This window comes from Monodon monoceros, unplaced genomic scaffold (assembly GCF_005190385.1).
Source record: "Monodon monoceros isolate NGI ecotype Baffin Bay Population unplaced genomic scaffold, NGI_Narwhal_1 Super_Scaffold_7, whole genome shotgun sequence".
Classification (NCBI taxonomy): Eukaryota; Metazoa; Chordata; class Mammalia; order Artiodactyla; family Monodontidae; genus Monodon; species Monodon monoceros.
Genome location: NW_021703784.1, coordinates 61,182,288 through 61,204,173, shown reverse-complemented (window position 1 = coordinate 61,204,173; position 21,886 = coordinate 61,182,288). Strand labels below are relative to the sequence as shown.

Here is a 21,886-nt window from a genome sequence, read left to right as displayed (position 1 = left end):
TTTTCTGTTGGAGTATGGTTGATTTACAGTGTTGTTAGTTTCAAGTTTTTCCCATTTTTTAATCAGGTTTTTGTTGTTGCTGTTGTTGTTGAGTTCTTTATGTATTCTCAATACTAGACCCTTATCAGATAAATGATTTGCAAATATTTTCTCCCATTCCATGGGTTGCCTTTTGTTTTGTTGATAGTGTCCTGTTAACATAGTGAAAGTTTTAAATCTTAAAGAAGTCCAACGTACCTATTTTTTCCAAAAGCCTGTGCTTTTGGTGTCATATCCAGGAAATTATTGCCAAATCCATTGTCATAAAGCTTTTCCCCTACGTTTTCTTCTAAGAGTTTTATAGTTTTGACTCTTATGTTTAGGTCTTTGATCTCATTTAAGATTTTTTTTTAATGTTTTTAAATTTTATTTATTTATTTATTTATTTATTTATTTTTGGCTGTGTTGGGTCTTCGTTTCTGTGCGTGGGCTTTCTCTAGTTGCGGCGAGCGGGGGCCACTCTTCATTGCGGTGCATGGGCCTCTCACTGTCGCGGCCTCTCTTGTTGCGGAGCACAAGCTCCAGACGCGCAGGCTCAGTAGTTGTGGCTCACGGGCCTAGTTGCTCCCCGGCATGTGGGATCTTCCCAGACCAGGGCTCGAACCCGTGTCCCCTGCATTGGCAGGCAGATTCTCAACCACTGCACCACCAGGGAAGCCCCTCACTTAAGATTTTTAACATGAACTAGGGACTTCCCTGGTGGTCCAGTGGGTAAGACTCGGTGCTCCCAATGCAGGGGGCCCGAGTTCGATCCCTGGTCCGGGAACTAGATCCCGCATGCATGCCGCAACTAAGACCTGGTGCAGCCTAAACAAATAAATAAACAAAATACATTTAAAAAAACACAACAGAATGCCTTTAAAAAATAAAAGATTTTTAACATGAGCTAATTATGCATGTTTCAAGGATATGTTTGACTCTAAAGTCAGAAATCTAAATTCATACTAGTGACAATTATTAGAATCATAGTGTTTGTTGCCAGGTTATTCTAAGCGCAAGGGATAATGAAAACATAAGCTTTGGTGTCAGTATATCTGGGCATCTGAGTGTGAGTCCTAATCTACCTGCCACTTACTACAGTAGTTGTATAGCTTGGTAAGTTTTCCTCCCTGTAAAATGGGGATGATGATGGTAGTAATTAACTTATAGGATTCTTATGAAGATTAAATGAGAACAGACACATGAAACATTCTGTACTGTGCCTAGGATATAGTAAGAGACCAAGAAATGTGAAAAAATACCATTATTTAGAACTTGTGAGACTGAAGTGGAAAAAAATCTGTTAGATGCAAACATGCTTGACTTGGAACCAGAGAGGCAATTTCTTGAATATGTGGCATCTTACATTATTTAGTATGTCCTGCAGTCTGGCCAGGCTATTGTTACCTTCCATATTTGCATTTGTGGATCAGAGTGGAATAAGCTTCCTCTGCTACCTGGAGGTTTTAGGATTCTATGCTGTGTGGTATTTGTTGGTTTGTATGTCAGTCTCCTTCACAGGTAGTTATTGACTTTTATGTACCAGGCCCTGTGGCATTTAGGGTGCAGAGATGAGAAGACAGGGCCCTTGCCTTCAAGGAACTCATATTTTATTGAAGGGCAGATAACTAAACAGATGATAATAATACAGTGTGGTAAGAATGTGAAGAGAAGACTGTTTAAAGTTTAGGCAAAGGAGCAATACCTCTGGGAGATTTTCCATGCACAAGGACTGGTGGATATCAGTTGCTCACTGAATGTTTTCTGAAGGACTAAAAGAATGGCACTCAAATGAGCTGACTGATGAAAAGCAGAGATGTCACCTATCTCTGGGAAGTCCAGTGAGATACCCGATACCTGAACTTAGATTCCTGTTGTAATTTGAGAAGCCATGCTTTGGGAGTTTGGTTCTTTGGAAAGAGCTTTTAGCACTGCCACTTTATCCAGCAGAGTAGGAGTACAGACTTGCTAAAAGGCTTATCCTATTTCTGCCAATCTGGGGCTTTCAAAAGTTAAATATGGGAATAGGTAGAGGGTTGGCAGGGGAGATGGATAGAGACTGACAAATTAAATAGGTCCTTAGCATCAACGCTTCCAGCCAGTTGCGGCCACATTGCATGGGGATGAGTCCATTTCCATAAATCTATTCCTGCTGGTTGCTGGGCAGAACTGAGAAGTTGCTGAGTTGAATGGAAGAGGGGCTGTGCCTGGGCCCAGTGTCTGTCCAGCTGGTTTTCAACTCTGATCCCTCAGTGGAGCCTCACCAGGCCTGCATGTTTGCAGTGGGGCTCAGCACTGGGGGAGGGAGTGAGGTGGGCATCTCATTCACCTGGGCTGTGTCTTTCATCTCTACAATGCCACAGCCATAGAACCTGACACAGGACGAGGGCCTAAGTGAATATTTATTGAACAAATGATTTAATCAGTGGACCCACAAAGATCTCCCATGGCTCTTGCCTGGAAGGAAAACTTTTTTCACTTATGACACTGCCCCTTTCTAGTCCTCAAGTTGTGAGGTGCAAAACACATTTATCAAGCGCCTTCTGGCTGGCAGATGCTGTACCGAGCGCTTATGCCTGTATTACCTTTTCTAAACTTCACAACAACCCTGTAAGGTAGCTGATGATGGGGACCAAAGCAAAGGCAGTAGTATGCTGAGCACACAATGTCTTAGCTGTGCTGTGGGATGACTGGAGTGGAAGGCTCCAGAAAGGCTGGATATTGGAAACGGATCTACTCAGCCAATGAGAATATCTTCTTGGGACTGTTTGCTTTTAAGCCTATTTGAAAATGGTCCCAGGTCAAATTCTACGTGGAAAGTTGGCCATTGAGTCCCCAAGTGATACTTTAAATAAGTGTAGCAAGCTCTGAAGGAAGCTGGCATGCCTGAAACTGTTTACTATGTGCTGGATCTGTCTTCAGAATTCTCAGGGCTCCTATGGTTTTATGTGTTGTTTTAGGGGAGGAAGGCCATTACTTGAATATTTCCTTCCCCATGTGAATAAAAGGAACATTATTCTTTCTCTTCAAATCTACTAAAAGACATATCCTAGATGGGAGACCTTGATTCTGAGGTCCAGATTCCAGAATCTCTTTGTTTAGTATCTTAATTTTCCCAGTCTCAGTGTGGATGATGCAGTCTACATATGGGCAGAGCCCTGGTCTGGAAGTCATGGGCCCTGGAGCTCGGTCTGGACTCTAGCACTAACTGACTAGGTGATCCTGGGTATTCTCTGGGACTGGACTTGAAGAGCTCTAAGAACACCAAATAACCACCATAGCCTCCTGCTTCCTGAAGCTAGTGGTGGGTAACAGCATATCCCTTGAGAACTACAAATGCTGAAAGGGAGAGCAATCTCTGTTCCTCAGTGGGCAGGCCTTGGGGATTTGGGAAGATCCAAAGAGAGGGACCTGATGCAAGATGTTACAACCTCAGAGTCAGAGAGGGAAATGATACTTATCTTAATGAGCAGCTCAGCTGGAGGGGCTCTAATGGCCTGGGGTGAGAGTGGGAGGTAGAGGGGATGAGAGCCCAGCACCAGGAGCTTGGCAGGCGAGGTGACTGCTATTTGCTCACTTCAGGTGGTGAACAGTGTGTGCAACTATTGTGGGATCTGTTGTGGGCAGTGACCCAAGTTTCCCAGGTGGAGGGCAGGTTGCTGAGCTGGGCTGAGCTGGGTGTGCAGCAGGTGCAGAAGCTGGAGCTCCAGAGCCTATCAGCAGGGTGGTTTTTCAGTTCATGAACAGTTTCCCCACCTTAATTGGCTCTCTAGGGCCCTGGGAGTAGCACTGGTACCTCAGAGCCGTTACTGGGAGAGCAATTCCCCTGGTGACGGGAAGGAGGCAGGCAGTGTTTTGGGGGATGTGCTTGCTGCTGCTGGCACTACTTGGAAAGCTATAGCTAGGGAGGGAGTTCAAGGTAGATGTGATTGATGGACAGGGTCTTGGAGGGGCCTCTTGTCTGCGGGAACTCTCACTCAAGAGGGACCAGTCATTGGTTAACTGCTATGATGGCTGGAGAGCAGGAAAGGCCCTTAGAGTATATCTCTAACCCCTCATTGAATAAATGGGACATCAGGATTCCAGAAATTTCTAGAATTCTGCTGAATGTCACGTAATTGGTCACTTACAGAGAGCCAGAAAAAAAACCCGGCTCCCTTGCCTGCCAATCTGGAGCTTGTCTGGGCTTCAGGGACAGTAGGAACCACAGACCTAGAGTAGGGTGCTGCCCTTGGTTCCCCCACTGGTCCTCTGTCCAGGCCCAGTTGGAAATGGAGACAGTGGCTTTGCATGGAGTATGTCAGTGCATCAGCCCTTGGGTTGACTCTTGAGATAGGAAGTGAAAAGAGATAAAGGTGCCACTCTATCAGAAGAGATGAATCCAGGGTCATCCTACCCATACCTTCTGCATTCCACTATGGGTACTTTCTTGACACAGAAAGCTTACTTCACAGTCAGGTGGTTCCTAGGAGCATGGACTCTGAAGGCTGTGGATCATCCATCTCCAGCTTCAATCTGTCACCTGGCTCTTATGCCCAGATTCTGACTCTTGGCTTAGATCTGCTACCTGTTCCTGCCGCACAGTCCCTGGATCCCCCTGCCTGACCTTACTTCACCTATTGCCTTTGTGGATTATGCTCCCAAATCCTCTAGCTTCAACTCTGATCACTCTCTCCTATCCTGAGCTTGAATTTCTAGCTACCTAAAGGGCTCCTAATTGCTTGCAGTTCAGAACAGAAGCTTAGCATGGCCTTTAAGGCTCTTCCCAGTCTGACCCCATGCTAATTTTAGAGCCTCACCTGTCATTCCTCTGCATGGGCTAGCTTTATCACTCATTCCCTGAGGGGCCTCGTATTTTGTCATCTGTAATCCTCTGTTTATGGTGTTCCCCCCTTCTGAAATGTCCTTTCCTTGTTTGTTACATCCTACCCCAAACTGAAGTTCTAGCTCAAATGTGAACCAGTTAGCAGAACTAGAGCACACAGGGATGGGAGTTGACTTGGGAATAAGCAGGATCCCCATTACCAGAATGGAACCTCAAAGGGAGAGACTAAACAAAGTAGCTGTTGCTTTAGTTCGGGGGTCAGCAAACCTTTTCTGTAAAGGACTAGATAGAAAGTATTTGGGGCTCTGCAGGTCATAGAGGCTCTGTTACAACTACTCAACTCTGCCACTGCGGCACAAAAGCAGTCATAGACAGTATGGAAATGAATGCGCATGACTGTGTTCTAATAAAAGTTTATTTACAAAAACAGGTGAGCTGTAGTTTTCTGACCCCTGTTTTAGGCTCTGCCTGGGGAAATTGGGTGGATTTGAACTTGTGGGTGGCATCAAGTAGGAATAGCTGTGTAGGAGCCAGGCAGGGCCAGAAAAATATGAAAGGGAATCACAGGTAGGGGATAGTGTTAGCATGAGGCACAGGGAGGAGAGGGCAGGAGGAACAGAAGGGCGTTAACTTTGGTTGGAATATAGGATTGCTTGAAGGAGAGAAGTAGGAACTCTGTTTGGAAAGGAAATTTAGAGCCAAATTTCCTTTCCAAACAGAAGGGTCTTGACCAATTTAGGCTACTCAGTAGACAGTGGGGAGCCACTGAAAGTTTTGGGTCAGTGGAATGTAATCAAATCTGTATTTCTGAAAAGTCTTTCTGGTTTCCTGAGAAGAATGAATGGAGGAGACAAGACTGGATGCAGTAAGACCTGCTAGGAAGCTACTGTAGTTGTCCAGGCCACTGGTTCCTGATTACTGGTCCTTGAACCAGTGCTGGTGTGGATGCCTAAGAATTATTTGGGAAACTTGCTAAAAACATAGATTCCTGGTCCTGTACCCACACCCAAGAGATTTGGATTTGGTAGATTTGGGATTTCTAACAAACCTTACAGATTTGTGAATCATTGGTCCAGCAAGGCAGAATGAGGCCTGATCCTTTTAAGAAGGAATGGATGCCAGAGAAAGTAGGATACAGGTACGATAAGATTTGGCAACTGCCCTCTTCCTCCTCCTGTTACCTATCTCTGTTCATGGCAGCCCATCCATGTGACCCTTTTTCCTTCACACACCACCACTCCCTTCAGCATCCTACTTTGGTCATGTCCTCTTGGTTCTCTTTGAAACAACTCTTCTGTCCCTTTTTTTTCCACTTCTACCCTCATTCAGGATCCCATTAATCCTTAACTGGACAAGCCTTCTCCCTGCCCCACCCCCACCCCCAATCTCCAGTCCATCAAGATAGTCATAAAGCCAGAACCTTTTTGGGTGGCCTTTGCTTTTAGGATAAATGTCAAGCCTCTTGGCTTAGAATCCAGGGCTCTTCAGGCACTTACTCTACTGCCAGTCTTTCCAAGTTCATTCCCTGTCGCTTCCCCTCTGTGCTCTTGAAATTTGCCTGTACTCTGGGCTTTAGCAATTATCCTGGACTCGTAGTCTTGCCCCATCCTAATATCTTTCCTCTAACCTGACCCTGTTTTTCCTTCCTCTTTCTCTCCCAGCTTGTGTGTGACTGTGTCTCCCTGGGGGGAGGGGTAGAGTTAGCTGCCGAGGGACACCTCTCAGGACCGCTGTGCATTATAAATGTGTGTCTTCTCCATCTGAAGTCCTAATCCTCCGCTGTGACGGACAATTGGTCACTATGGCAACTGACTGTGACATCACAGGATAAGGACTTCAGGTGAAGTGGCAGGAGCAGGTGAGTGTGTAGGAGACAGACTTTAATGTCTGTCGAAGCCCCCTCACCCCCACCCTCCTTTAGCGCCGGGGGCATGGAGGGCTCTCTCGGGCTCCTGCTGATTTTTAAAATGCTGTGGTGAGAGTGTGTGCCTGGCATCTGCGTGCTGCAGTAGTGTGGGGCTGACAGAGTGTGTCAAGTTGAGCTCTGGCTGTGCAGGCACCGCTGCTGCGTGAGCCTGTTATTCCATTCTGGATTGCTATTTTGATACCCAGATTGCATCATTCTTCCTACGTATAAACAGGGGGTCCCCAGGGCCCTGCAGCTACTCACTTCTCTACCAACACTGTTGTTGTGATGAGCTCTATTTAAATGAGCTGCCGGATCGGGGCAGGTTCCAGCCACACGTGAGCACTGTCATTTTGGGGAACATGGAGGGCTGAAGGATTTTTGGATCGAGTCCTAAAAGGCTGAGAGTGATGGCCTCCTGAGCTATGCAGAGGGCGACAGAGCTAGTTCCTGAAAGTTGAAAATCTCGTTTTCTTCCTTCTGAGCTTCTGTTCCAAGGCACCCAGAGGATTAGGAAGGAGATGCAGCTAGGAAGAGTCGCCTCTTTGAGGTCTCCCTCTCGCTGTTCAGTTTGGGAAAAATACTGCAGAGCCTTCGAGATAAACAGGAACAGGAGGAGTCAACCAAGCCCTTTCTTGCAGAAGCGTCTCAGGTGAGCTGGAGAAGTGCAGCCCTGGCTGAGGTTGCATCAGGGACAGGAGGAGAGGACCCAGGCTGCTCCCCCTTCCCCACCCCGCACCCAGCTCCCTGAGGCTTAGGCCCTGCAGCCCAGCTGGCTGCAGAGTGCAGGGTGGGCGTTCCTGGGCGCTTGGTAAGCACCATCCTCTGGGACCTGTGGTGGTCTCACCTGTCGCTCTTCTGACTTCTCCCCCAGGTGTTGCTCTAATCACAGGGCAGCAGGCCCCACAGGTAAGCCTGCTGGCAGCCAGGGGCAGGAGTAGAATCACCTTAGGATCGAAATCTGTCTTTCTAGCAGGGTCTGGGCATCTGGGGAGTGGGTGCAACGTGTTTCTCAAAGGCGGTGCTGCTCTGAGCTATGGGCTAGAGGAAGGCTTCGGGGGCTTGTGTGGTGGGGGCCTTAGCTGATGCCCCGTACCCTGGGGTTGCCTTGGGTGGGAGGGCAGGAATGGTTAGTGAGGATGGCCAGCCTGCCAGAGAATATAACTGGAGTGTTTTTTCTCCTTGCATAGTGTCTGATAGAGGCATACCCCTGACAGAGGTAATCAGGGACTGCTCAGTGTTTCAAGGTGCCACCTGTGATTTACAAGGATCTGTGGTTTTTAGCTATGTCCCTCCCTCTTTCTGGGCCTCTGTGTCACCATCTTTCTGATGAGGGAACTGGGTAGATGAACAGTGGAAAAAGCTAGGTCTGGAAGCTGGGTTTGTCCAGCTTTGGTTCTACAGGTGAGAGCTGGCAGTGGAGCATCAGTCTTCTCCAGATGATGCCACTGCTCTACTGGAGTCAGAGCTTGGGCCCCAGCGGCAAAGTTTCACGGAGCCCTGGACAAGAGCTCTAGAATGAAGGGCTTTTTAACCCTCAGAGTGTTGCTTAGCACTGAGCTCGGGCTTATGTGCATGTGTCCCGACCTGGTGTGCTGAGCTGACCCATGCTAGTTTTCTGAGACCTCCTTGGGATTTCTCTCCCACCCCAGCCCCATGCCCAGGTTGTCTTGGCGCTGCCTTTCATGTCTAAGGGTGGACTACCTAGTCTTGACCCACCTCCCTTGCTGCCTCACTAAGTCCTGGGCTCAGCACACTCTCTAGGCCCCAGCAGCAGTCGTTGTAGTGCCAAACCTCAGGCTGCACCCTAAGCCTGCTCATGGGTCCTTCAGTGAAGCTGGGAGTTAGGGGACGCAAAAGGTGTCCTCCAATTCCCCACCAACCCCCAGGGTACCTAGGTATCAGGACACCCTTCTGTCTGTTGGGCATCTGCCCTTTTCTCTTCTCTGCCAGAGGGGAAATACATGACGGCTGCATTCAGAGTCTTCCTTAACTTGTTGGAGCCTCTTTGAAACTGGGTGAGCTTGCCTTTCTCAGCTGCATGATACAGGGGGCAGGTCTATCCGGCTCAGCCACAGGGGAAAGGGGTACTCTCTCTTTGGCACTGGTCCTCAAACTTGGTTGTACATTGTAATCACCTGGGGAATTTTTTAAAATAAATTTATTTATTTATTTATTTATGGCTGCGTTGGGTCCTCATTGCTGGGCATGGGCTTTCTCTAGTGGCAGAGAACAGGTACGGGGGCCCCTCACTGTGGTGGCTTCTCTTGTAAAGCCTGGGCTCTACGCGTGCGGGCTCAGCAGCTGTGGCGCGTGGGCTCAGCCGCTCCGCAGCAAGTGGGGTACTCCCGGGCCAGGGCCCGAACCCGTGTCCCCTGCACCGGCAGGCGGACTCTCAACCACTGCGCCACCAGGGAGTCCCCTCACCTGGGGAATTTTAAAAAATACTGATGCCTGGCTCCTACCTCCTGAAACTCTGATTTAATTGATATGGGGTGTGGACTGGACATCAGGATGTTTAAAAGTACCTCATATGATTCAAATATGTAACAAAGTTTGAGAACCACTGATCTGTAGAATGAAACTGCCCCCAGATTTATTTTTTCTAGGCAGAAAAACTCTGCTTCATTTGCCTTTTCTCAAAGATCATATTTCTTAAAACTTTAAGCATAGCTGGGGCTGGCTTCCAGCTCCTTCTCGATTCCAAGTTCAAAGCTGGGTCCAGGTCATCATTAGAGTCTGATCATTATTATGGAACATTTTACTTAAAATCAAATCATTTAGTTAATTAAAATAAAATTACCTTGTTTATTTACACTTGAATTAGAGAAGAGTATAGCATAGTGGACAGGGCTGAGTTTTAGAGGTGGACAGACTTGGGCTCCAGTTGTAGCTCTGCCTCTGCTTTCTATGATCTTTGGTAGGTGACAACTTCTTGGAGCCTCAGTCTATCCAACTATGAAATGGGGACAATGCCTACCTCTAAGAGATGGTTTGACGATTATATAAGACATGTAAAGTGCCTAATATAGGGAGTGGTGGTAAAAGAATAATTTGTCCCATACCTCCCAGGGACCAGAAGTGCTCACTCTTGTGACAGATGGATTGAACATCTTCAGTTTTCAGAGAACCTCTGGTGCCTGTGTGTTCTTCATTCTGGAAGCAGAAGCCCACCCGCTTTGGGGATGGTTGTGTGGCCCCTGGGCCCTGGTCCTGCATTTCTCAGAATTGATGTTCTTCTGTATGAAATAAAAGCTCAATGCTGTTGCTTGAATAATTCAAGTAGAAAGAAAAAAGCAATATATCTAAATAATATTTTATGTAATATGTGATTTAAATATGTATTAAAAACTAAATTAATGTTAAATATTGTAAGCTGATGTTAGGTCATTTTATGTATATCCACAGCCCTAAGAGTTCATGTATTCCAATTGTCTAAAAAAAACTTTGTTTTGGTATCCTCATTGAAAAATGGGGAATCCTCTTTAAAAAACAAAGAGCTCAAGGTTGACACAGCTCTATGGGGGTTAGGGACCTTCTGAGGGAACATAAGAATTTCTGGGCAAAAGTTGTGACACAAAGAGAGCCCACGTCCTCTGTGTCCACTCTGGTCCCCACAGTCGCCCTGGTACCTGTGTGTATCACCGCCACGGTTCTCCAGCCCTGCTGTCTGCTGCAGCAGCCCCTGTTCAGACTGGAGGAGGTCTTAGATCCAGGCCCCCCTCAGCCACAAGCCTGTCCCTGACTTGCTGACAAGGGTGGCTGTCTGTCCCTTCCCATCTTGCCCAGGGAAATATTTCTGAAGCCTGGTTGCAGTAGGCAGAGGAGGAGGGTTGGATAATCCATACTTCCCTTCTATTCCCATTCCCCTCATTTAAGGGTGTAGAAAGTACAGTTCAGAGAAAAGGGGTCGCTTACCTAAGGTTGCACAGTTAGTGACAGTCCTGGGCCTGGAACCCACATCTCCCAGTTCACAGCCTTTCCCAAGCCCCACACCTCTGCTCTGGATCAGACCTGATTCCTTTATTTTCCTGGGCTGGTTTTTTCCACCACCCCGAAAACTTCCAAATGGCTTTTGACTACTTTCATTGGCTGTGACTGCAAGGAACACACTTGGAATACTCAAACCCACAAGAAACATAAAAATCATGCAATATCTTTTAGTCTCAAATTGTGGATTATTTTTGTATGTAGACATATGAACAGATAGTTAAAAGGCAATGTGATATTTGTTGTACTAGAAGGATGTTCAGGATGCTGTGGGAACCCTGAAGAGGGAATAATTAACTCTTCCTAAGGGAAATCAACACTGCTTCTCAAAGGTAGAACATTTGAACAAGCTTGGAAGGTTGAATAGGAGTTTATCTGAAAAGGAGTGGGGCAGCAAGAAAGAGTGTTTTAGGGAGAGGGAACATTCACTTTCACAAACATAGAGTTATGCAAAGGTTTGGTGCATTTAGGGATAGCAGAGGTATTTGGCATGGCAAGGACATAGGGTGTGTGGCAGGTGAAGCTAGAGATGAGACTAGAGAGAGTTAAGGCCAACTCAGAAAGGGCCTTGAGTGACAAGCTGAGGATTTCGGTCTTTAAGGCCAGGGGAGGTACAGGATGTGTGATGAGGCCTTGTCTGATCTATTCAGTTATTTCTCTCTTTCTCATGCTGATAATGAGGCTGTATGACTATGACAAATGTTTGAGCATCTGGTACCAGGGAGTCGGAAACCTTGTGGAAATTATTTCCAACAATTAGAAAAGCATTTCTGACCTGGGAGTAGATGAGGAGGATCTTCCCTGGGCAGCCAGGTGGTAGGGAGGGACAGTCACGTGATTCCCCTGGATGATGCCACCTGTAGAGAGCATCCTTCTCCACCACGGGCCACTGTTCTTGACAGGCAGGAGAGTATCTAGGAGATTGCAGATCCAGTTCTGTCATTAAAGTCCATGGCTCTGTGGAGGCTAGGGGAGGGGTTTTTTGCGGGGCAGGGGAGCGGAGTGGTAGGTGGGGGAAAGAAGAGTATTAAAATATTATTTTGCATGATTTTGTAGATTTTGATTTTTCCAGAATATATCAGTTATCTTTTGCTGCATAAAAAACCACTCCAAAACTTAGTGGTTAAAACAACAACCAAGCTTTATTTATGATTCTACAGGTTGAGGGTTTGGGCTGGGATGCTCTTGGTAGTTCTTCTGGGCTGGGCTTGGCTTGGCTAATCTCTGCTGTGCTTACCCATGTCTGTGTTCAGCTGGTGGGTCAGTTGGGGCTACCTGGTTTGTGACGGCTGCAGGTGGGATACCTGAGACAACTGAGGCCTCTCTCCACATGGTTTCTCATCTTCCAGCAGTCTAACCTGGGGTTGTTCATGTGGCAGTCTTAGAGTTCTGAGAGCGAGAGCAGAGTCATATAAAGCCACTTGAGGTCTGGGCTTAGAACTTAGTGTCATTTTTGCTGCATTCTGTTGGCCAAAACGGGTCATGAGGGCAGCCTAGCTTCAAAGGATAGAGAAGACTCCACTTTTAATGGATAGGATTGCAAGGCATGGACACAGGGAGGAGGAGAATTTGTGACCACTTTTTCAATCTCCCTCTCAGACTATCTGACTTCATCACCTGGGAGAGTTGATAATTGAGGTTATTGCCCTACCATGAATGGGATATGAGAAATCTTTTGAATTCAAAGTCAACATTCATGGAAGATCATGTGAATTCTCAAGTATTGTTTAATTCAGTCCTCATAGCCACTCCTGTTTTTCCTTTCTATTTTACATATGAAGAAACTGGGGCACGGAGGAGTTAAGTGAGACTAAGTGACTTGCCCAACCAAGGTCGCTGAGTGGTAGACCTAGTGTTTGGGCTTAAGTCTGTGTGCCTGCAAGTCTAGAGCAACTGCCATTGTATCATTTTGGTGATATGGGGCAGAGAAGACTGTGGTGGTATTGCTGCATGCACTGGCATAGCCAGCCGCTTTTCAGGTTGTCCTCATCCCTGGGCGCAGGCACCTGGCCCTTCTCAGGAAGCTCATCTCCTTGTACCCAGTGGGCTGAGTGCCAGTGGGGTGGACCTGAAGTACTACAATCTCCAGGGTGGCAGTGTCATGCTGCTTATATAGTTCAGGAGTCCACCATGCTGATGAATGTGTTGGAGACTGCTGCATTCCTCTGGGGAGAGGGGAGTAGGACAAGATGTTCATGTTCACGGGTGAAACACACATATATGTGGCGCACCCAACATGGACTGGGTGGAGAAGGCCCAGCAAAACCTCTTTGAGCCCCAGAGGCAGACCAATTGGTATTGGTTGTAACAAGAGAAGAATACCTCCTAGATGAGCAGGCACGGGAGTCCTTGCCTTTCTCTGGCTAGAACCTTCTTGGAAGCTCTAGCTTTGAGATCTTTAAAGTGATTCTACTACACAGTAATGTAAATGGCTGGAGCTGTGCCCTGGGCTAAACTGACCCCTTTGAACTTAGCCAGTAGTGGGAACTAGGCTCTCAGGGCTGTGGAATGCAGAGTGGGAGCAGCAGGAAGGCACCTGATTATCAGAAGTGGAGCAGGGTTGGGCCTCTAGTAACATGGCTTGTAGGGAGGAAAGGAATGTAGGACCAGGCAAAGATGAGGATGTGGGAAGTTCTGTAGGGCAGGCCGCTAATTGGATGGTCATGTCCAGAGCACCTAGATGGTAAGTGCAGGCTATGGCGTCAAACATATTTCATTTTGGCACAAGTGGTATTGGTACATACCTTGGTGTTGTGTATTAGAAAGCCTTGTGTCTAGGTCCTATGTTATGTATAATCTGCAATGTTGCCCTGACTTTGCTATCTTTCCCACCTTCTCCCAGAGCTCATCTCCTGTCCTGGGTGTAAGCGAGAATACCTTACCAGGGATGTAACTGAACATTTTTTTGCTGCAGTGCTTTTCTTCTGAGCAATCCAAGATGGCCAGGGTAAGTCAGGACAAGCAAAGAAACAGCTGATCCTGTTCAGAAATCTATGGGACCCCTGTCCATAAGTCTGTCTGTCCACCCATCACTCCATCTGACTTGTTACCCTTCCACCAGTTTGCCTACTCATCCATCCATCCATCCATCCATCCACCTATCCATCCATCCATCTATCCATCCATCCATACTTCTATCCAGAAGAGAACCAAAATGTTTCAGTTGGGGAAGCAAAATTGGGGTGTTTTCTCTCTCTTATAGCTCTTACTGAAAACTATGGGTACTAAGCTTTTATTCCCCACCCTCCACCCACCCCGGCGCACTGAGTTGAAGCTCATGCACCAGCCTGGGTTAAATGGGTTCATCAATTATGCTTATATTTAACAACTAATGCCTGAGTTTCTGAAATTTCACAGCACTTACTGACTGGTGTCCCTTCTGTTCCTTTCTCCACTGGGGTATCCTTGCCCACTACATTTTATTCATTTGCCGTTTTACTTACTTGCACCTGTATTAAATTCTTACTGAATGTCTGATATGCCAGGGCCTGGGTGCTAGGAAGACAGAGACCCATGTCTCTACCCTCAAAGAATTCATAGTTTGGTCAGTAAAACTTGTATTTCTCCTCTTTTTTCTTTTTCTTGCTGTGGGTTTGTCAGATCCCAGTGTGAGGACAGAGCTGTCAGGATCCACATCAGTTTGGTGGCCTGTATTATTCAGGCACAGACAGACTAATTTTTCTTCTTCTCCACCTTTTATATCAGCCCTGCATGATATTTGCTGACCAAATGAATGAACGTTTGTACTAGAAGAAGGCTAGGGATTCTTGGTCCTGGCAAGCCGCAGCAGTGGAAACACAGCTCTGAGAGTTGGTCCGTCTCACTTTTTCCCGGCTGTGTATGATCATCTTTTTGTGTACTCATACAGCTGCGGCTTCTTCCTCTCCATAGGCACATTGCAGTTTTCCCTTTCGCCTGTGCTTTCCATTTTCCTCCCTTGTCTGCCTGGTGAACTTCTACTTGTCATTCAGTATCCAACTCAAATGTCACCTCTTTATGGAACCTTTCCTGGCTGCTTCTGGATGGAACTCCTGGAAACCTCTCTTTGCTTCCTTAGCACTCGGTGCATCCTTTCATCACAGCATTACCCACCGAATGTCTGCCATCCCGTCCAGGCTGTGTGTACCTTGAGAGCAGATCCTTGCCTTGTTCATCTGCGGATCCTCAGCTGCAGCCCAGGACTTGTGTGAATAGCTCCTGAGGGCAGTACTCTTAGTCACAAAGGGCGCTTTCCCTCACACGCCCCTGCACGTCACTCCCAGGCAGCTCTCCAGAATTGACTGCACTCCAAAATAGTGGAGGAACAGCCCTGCAGGACCCCAGTGCCTAGAGTATTTACCACTCATAAAAGCAGGCCCAAGTGATGAAGATACTGTCAGTAATTCCAGAACTCTCTACCTCTAGAACTGCTCCGAGTGCAAGGAGAAGAGGGCGGCACACATCCTCTGTACCTACTGCAACCGCTGGCTGTGCAGCTCCTGCACGGAGGAGCACCGGCATGGCCCTGCCCCTGGGGGCCCACTCTTTCCCCGGACCCAGAAGGGATCTCCAGGTATCACTCCTCACCCTCTCCACTAGCTCACATGCACTTAAGTAGTAGCAAACCATAGAATCTTTGGAGAATAGCTCTCTGACCTCGTTTCCCTGCTGGGGGTGAGAGTAGGGGTGGTCTCAGAGCCTTTCCTGAAGGAAAGCTGTCCCCTGCAGAGTCACATCACAGTGTAAACTCACTCTAGGCTCTCCCTGCTGGGGGGGCAGCGGGGGCGTGGGTGAGGGTGGGTGAGGCAGTGCAGGGAGGAATAGTCTCGAATTACCACGGAAGGTAATTGAGTTCCCTATCTTTCACCTCTGTTTCAAGCAAACGGCCCTCACTTCTGTTTAGTTACTTGATTAATTCAGCAGCCTGTATCAGGGTTTGTCCATTTATCCATCCAGCACCATCTGTTTTAAGTGACAGTCTTCTTGAAAGTCTTTTCTCAAGGCCCTCGAACTGTGAGAAGGGTTTTACCTTCGTCAGACAGGAACCAAAGTTCATGACCCATGTGATCTGGTCTGGAGCCTGGCAAGGTTGGGTAGCTTGTTTCAGCCTCACCATAACAGAATCCTGGTTAATGAGGAGATTTAGGTTGAGTTTTAGAGGACTCACTATTCTGCAGGAGATCCATGTGCAGCAGGTAGCAAGCCCCTTCCTCAGGCTCACCAGGTGGTGGGATGCCTGGGGCTTGATGGCCAGTTATTTCTGGACAGATGGGCAAATCCAGCCAGTCTAAGCCTGCCTTCCTCCTTGTGTTTCTGGAACCTCACTGGCCCAGAGAGAGGCCTCCCTTACTTGGTACCACCTTCCCTCCAAGCTCTGTGTCTTCCCTGTGTCCATAGAGGGCTGAGGGTTGCTCAGTGGAACTTAAACTAAGAGGTCTTCCTGAGCAAGAGAAGCCCACTTTCTCCATCTTCTCTGGCAGGAGTGAATGGTGGTTCTGGAGACTTCGCCTTGTACTGTCCTCTACACACACAGGAAGTGCTCAAGCTATTCTGCGAGACCTGTGATGTGCTCACATGCCATAGCTGCCTCATGGTGGAGCACAAAGAGCACAGGTGGGGCCCAAAGGGGACCTGGGAGGGCTCTGGACTCTACCTATGAGAGCGCTGGGCTCCCAGTACTTCAGAATCCTCTCCCTGCTCAAGCCAACCTTCAGCCCCTGGGCTGAAGTTTTTCCCTGTTCCTGTTGTGGGCTTTCTCTGGAGAAGGCCTGAAGGGCCAGGAGTCTCTGACTCACTACATGTAACCCCAGCCTCCATGGACCTGGCTGAGACAATGCACTGTGGGGATTCTCACTTGGCTGGCGTGCTCAGAATAAGACTCAGTCCTCCTCAGCTTTTTCTCTGCCTCCTACTCTAGGTGTAGACATCTTGAAGAAGTTTTGCAAAACCAGAGGATGCTTCTGGAAAGTGTGACTACACAGGTGGCGCATAAGAAATCTAGTCTACAGACATCTGCAAAGCAAATTGAGGACAGGTAACATCGGCTAGCCCCTTGCCAGCACTGGAAATGCTCTGTTCCCTCTCATCCTGGGTCACAGTACTAGGATGGAGTACTTATAAGGAAGACATGCGGACATTGGCATACCTGACCTTAGAGGTCTCAGTGCCAGGGAGGGAGTTTTGGGTCATCACTTGGTGAATGGGGCCAAGCTAGGTCAGGATGATCACAGTGAGCCTGGGCTAAAGTACATGCCTTCCGAAAGTGGCCATGAACTAGCCAAAGGTAGGTGCTTAAGAACAAGGGCACAGAGTAGATATTGGGGAAGAGAGTGCTGCTTATCATGTGGGTACAAGTCAGTGGCAATCTACCCTTTATCACCCCTTTCCCAGTGTTTTCCATATAAACCTACGCATGACATGAAATCATCTGTATTTTCTGTGGAAAGAGAAATAAGTATGTACTGAGAGATCATCACGACAGGCACTGGGTTGGGCATCATGCATGCATCATTTTGATCAATTCTTATAATTCTTTGAGTTGGGGTTATCTCCATTCTACTGATGAGGAGGCTAAGGTTCAGAGAGGTTAGGTGACTTGTCTGAGATCACACAGCTAGTCAGAGACTGAGCTGGGTTTAGAAGCTAGGTCTATGTGGCTTCAAAGCCCATGTTTGTTTTTTTTTAATGGCTTTTTTAAATGGCTTTAATGACTTTATGTATAATTTATATACCATAAAATTGCCCTTTTAAAATGTACAATTCAGTGAGTTTTTTTGCATATTCATAGAGTTATACAACCATTATTACTGTCTATGTTTTTTTTAAATATATAAATATATTTATTTTTAGCTGTGTTGGGTCTTCATTGCTGCGCATGGGCTTTCTCCAGTTGCAGCAAGCGGGAGCTACTCTGTTGTGGTGTGTGGGCTTCTCATTGTGGTGGCTTCTCTTGTTGCAGAGCACAGGCTCTAGGCGCACGGGCTCAGTAGTTGTGGCGCACGGGCTTAGTTGCTCCGCGGCATGTGGGATCTTCCCGGGCCAGGACTCAAACCCTTGTCCCCTGCATTGGCAGGTGGATTCTTAACCACTGGACCACCAGGGAAGTCCCCTACTGTCTACTTTTGAAAGACCCTTTTTATCACCCTAAAAAGAAACCCCATACACATTAGTAGTCACTCCCCATTCGCTGTGCAACATCCCCAGCACTTGGCAACCATTAGTCTACTTTCTGTCTCTACCTACGCTCATTTTACTGCATGACGCTGTTTAGTGACGCTGTTTACATGAAGTCATATCTGTACTCACTCTCTCTGTCCTGCCTCTAGTGCTTTGCGAACTGGTGAGCTACTGGGTTGACCTGGGCGTGGCCCTGCAGTTTACCTAGAGAAAACTGCGACGAACTTTGGGCCATTGTCCCATTTAGATCAAGTGGGCTGGGTTGTACAAAGAGTGGGATGGGTGGTGGAGGAAGGTTCTTGTTTCTTTACATTTGGTACCTGGTGGGCCCTGATCTCAGTATGCGGCCTCCACACTGTAGGCTCTTAACATTTGCTGTCTGTAGGCCCTCATAGGCCTGGGGGGAAGGGCTCACCATGCTCTGTCTCATCCTGTTGTTCACAGGATTTTTGAGGTGAAGCATCAGCACAGGAAGGTGGAAAACCAGATCAAAATGGCCAAGATGGCTCTGATGAACGAGCTGAACAAACAGGCCAATGGGCTCATAGAGGAGCTGGAGGTATATGTGAGCAGATGGATGGGTTCTGTTCTCTCCCTGGGGCAGAAACCAGGCACATATCAACCTTGTCTCAGGGCTCAGAGATGCCTGGGCTAGAATTCAGATGTGTAGTTTCCATAGCTCTCTGCTGCTCCCTGTATCTTACAATGTCCAGTCTAATTTTGGGAAGTTGGCTCATTAAGGGCTAGAGAATCAGATCAAACTCCCATTAATGCTGTGGCAGTAAGGCAACTGCCTTCCTGGACTATGCAGGGTTGTAGCCTTGAAAGAGACATGAAACAAGCTATGCCCAAGAGATGCAGACACCCATTCATTTTCTCATTCATTTATTAGCCATTCCATGTTTGTACCATAAAGCCTACCTACCCTGTCTCCCTCCCTCCCTCCATCCCTCAGCAGCCCATGTCCTCCTCTCAGTGCAGTTTCATCTGATTCCATCTGTGTTTACACTGATACACACAGACCACCAGACTTCCCAAGCATGTGGCCTGCAGTCCAAGAACAGGATCAGGGACTCTGTCTTCTCCCTTCGTAACCAGGGCATTACTAATGAAAGGAAGCGGAAGCTGGAGCAGCAGTTGCAGAGCATCATGGTTCTCAACCGTCAATTTGAGCATGTGCAGAATTTCATTAATTGGGCTGTCTGCAGCAAAACCAGCATCCCTTTCCTTTTCAGCAAAGAGCTGGTAAGAAGAACTCCCACTCCTCAATCACTGACTTTGGGTTAGTAAGTGAAAACCATCTTTGACCAAACCCCACAGTGCAAAGGACCCAGGTGCTGGAATAGACCTGCCTTCCTCCAAGCAACTCAGCTGGGAAGTTCTGTAGTTCTGTCTTAGGTCATGGATCCAGGCATTAATACTAGCAGTGTGCTGAACATTCCATAGGAAGTTATTTGGGTTTAAATGGGACCTAAGAGGAAAGGAGGAGTTGAGGATGACATTGAAGTGTTGGGCTTGGGAGGGTGGTGATCCCCAGGAAAAGAAGCAAGAATTTTGAAGGATGTTGATGGGGTTTATGTTTGGATATGTTGAAGCGAAGGTGCCTATAGGGCATCTAAAGGGAGCTGTCCCAAATCTGCTTTGATAGATGGGTCCAGAAGTCAGAAGAAAAGTCAGGGTTAGAGAGAGAGAGATGTGGGAGTCACTGGGATATCAGTGATATTGGAAGAGTGTGTGAAGGAAGAAGAGAAGAACAAATCTGGAGCCCAGGGAAATGCCGTCATTTTCACATAGACAGAGGAAGAAGATGAGTGAAAGAGGTGAGAAGCAAGCATCAGAGGTGAGAGGAGAAATAGGAGAGTGTGGTGCACAGAAATTAACAGAGTTTCACATTTTAAGTAATCAATGTTATCATTGCTACATAGGTGAAGGGACATGAGTAGTGAAGCGAAGCCTTGAGGTCTGGGAATCAGGAGGTCCCTGGTAATCTTTTGGAAGACATTCCCACAAAGTAGAAGGGTCAAAAGCTAGAATGAGGAAGCTGAGGATGGGAGGTGAGGAAGTAGAGACAGAAGTGAAAAGAAGGGAAATAAGAAGGTAGCTTGAGAAGGAGACAGGGTTGGAATACTTTTTTAAAGTAAGGAAGACATTTGCACATCTTTATTTGGGAGAAGTTGTTGAAGGTAGAAGAGATGTGTGGTAGAGGAAGCATACTGGAAGGGCAGAAAGAAGTGGGATCTAGAGTGAACTGGTTGACCTTAAACAAGAGGCACTCCTTTCCTCTGAGATCAGAGGACAGGAAGGTGTCAATATAATGTAGTTAAGTTTGGAGATAGGAGGGATACAAGTTTGAGGGAAATTGTCTTTTATGGGTTTTTTCACCCTCTGTGAAGTAGGAGGTGATAATGAGAGGGTTAGGCATTGGGTAAATGACATTGAGGAGAGAAGTAAAGAAAGACTGAAGAGTACCCCTGAGGGTAATCATCAGTGTGGCGACCCCAGATAACATGGCTTTGGGATGGCTGGATTGACCCAAGGCCAGACATTGGGGATGGGAAGGGAACTAGGGCACTAGTGACATTGTTACTGAAAATGATGGAAAGCTGGGACGACCCTATGGACTGAGGGAGCAGGGCTTGGGGAGTCCAATGAGGCTGAAGAGCATGCTCAGAAAGAGTGAGAGCTGGTTATGATCAGGGGGTAGGTTGTTGGAGTTTAAGGCCTCATAGGTAGAATGGTTCTAGATGATGAAAATGGTCTAGATATGGTGAGTGAACTGAAAAGAGAGGTGAAGGTGATTTACATTAAAGAGATCAAGGAAGTAAGAGGCCAAGATGCTGCTTAGGACAGATGTTGTCAGGGCAGCTGGATACTTGCCAAAGTCCTAGATAAGTGGGAGAGTTAGCGATAGGAGATAGGTGAAAGGGATGAGGGAGGAAGAGGGCAGTTGACTAGGATGTAATGGAGTTTTACAAGTGGATGGAAGGACAGCTATGGGGAACTCAGAGAACGTCTGACCCCATTGGCTTTTCACGTGAGATTATGGTAGAATGAAAGGAACACTCTTGAGAGGCTTCCAGGCAAGTGATATTCTGAGGGAGAATTAAAATCATTTGAGGCCTGGAAGAGATAAGAATGTAGGCTTTCCATAAGCCTCAGTAAGAAGAAGGGGATCAGTAGGGGTGGGGGAAAGCGGAGGAATGTGAAGATACTAAGGTGTAAGGAAATAAGCAAGCATATGGGGGAGGACCACAGGCTAAACAGCCAGGACTTTGGCCTTCAACTTGTCCAAAGAGCGAGGGAGAGGGTGTTGTCATTCAGGCACAAGATGCCCAAAGAAATGACCTTTGGTGCTGTTGTCAGATTGTGTTTCAGATGCAGCGATTGCTGGAGACCAATTGTAACACAGACTCTGGTTCCCCTTGGAGTATTAGATTCACCTGGGAGCCTAACTTCTGGACCAAGCAGCTGGCTTCCCTTGGTGAGCCCAGGGCCTACTCTGTGGGCCTGTGCATGATTGCCAAGAACACATATAGACCATCTGCTTAGCTTACTGGGTAGATCAGCATATGCCCAAGAGAAAGCACTCCCTGAGACTGCCAGAGCAAACCTGAATGACTGGGGGTGATGAGGGTAGGGTTGGGGTGGGGGTGGCGAGAGTTGATAGCATAAATAGCAATGGCAATACAGGACTTTTGTAACAGGACCAGCTGAGATCTGAGCTTCCTATTCTGCATGAATGTCCCTCTTCCCTTGTTTTCATTGCTAGAAGAGGAGACAAGACAGTGGCCCTACTCTCCAGAATGCCGTATGGCAGTACACATGTGTGTGGGCACAAACAGAGATATTTCAGCGACACAGAGAGGAGACAGACAGTGTCACACATGTCCTTTGGAGTTGAGATATAAGCAGATAATTCATGACCTTGTGCATTTTTCTTCCCTGCTGCAATAACTTGCTGGCATTCAGTCTTAAGGCAGAATGTAGACAAC

At 47.3% G+C, this 21,886-nt stretch overlaps 1 protein-coding gene across 4 annotated transcripts in view; it reads left to right on the top strand.

The window, feature by feature from the left end:
* TRIM66 (tripartite motif containing 66) overlaps positions 1-21,886 on the top strand; it is a 56,104-nt gene that overhangs the window by 10,864 nt on the left and 23,354 nt on the right. For all 4 annotated transcript variants that reach the window (XM_029209711.1, XM_029209714.1, XM_029209713.1 and 1 more), the window contains exons 3-9: positions 13,582-13,686; positions 15,144-15,291; positions 16,199-16,331; positions 16,636-16,752; positions 18,339-18,453; positions 18,993-19,139; positions 21,258-21,375. In XM_029209711.1, coding sequence (XP_029065544.1) covers positions 13,678-13,686; positions 15,144-15,291; positions 16,199-16,331; positions 16,636-16,752; positions 18,339-18,453; positions 18,993-19,139; positions 21,258-21,375 — 787 coding nt within the window. In that variant the 5' untranslated portion in view covers positions 13,582-13,677. The remainder of the gene's footprint in view (positions 1-13,581; positions 13,687-15,143; positions 15,292-16,198; positions 16,332-16,635; positions 16,753-18,338; positions 18,454-18,992; positions 19,140-21,257; positions 21,376-21,886) is intronic.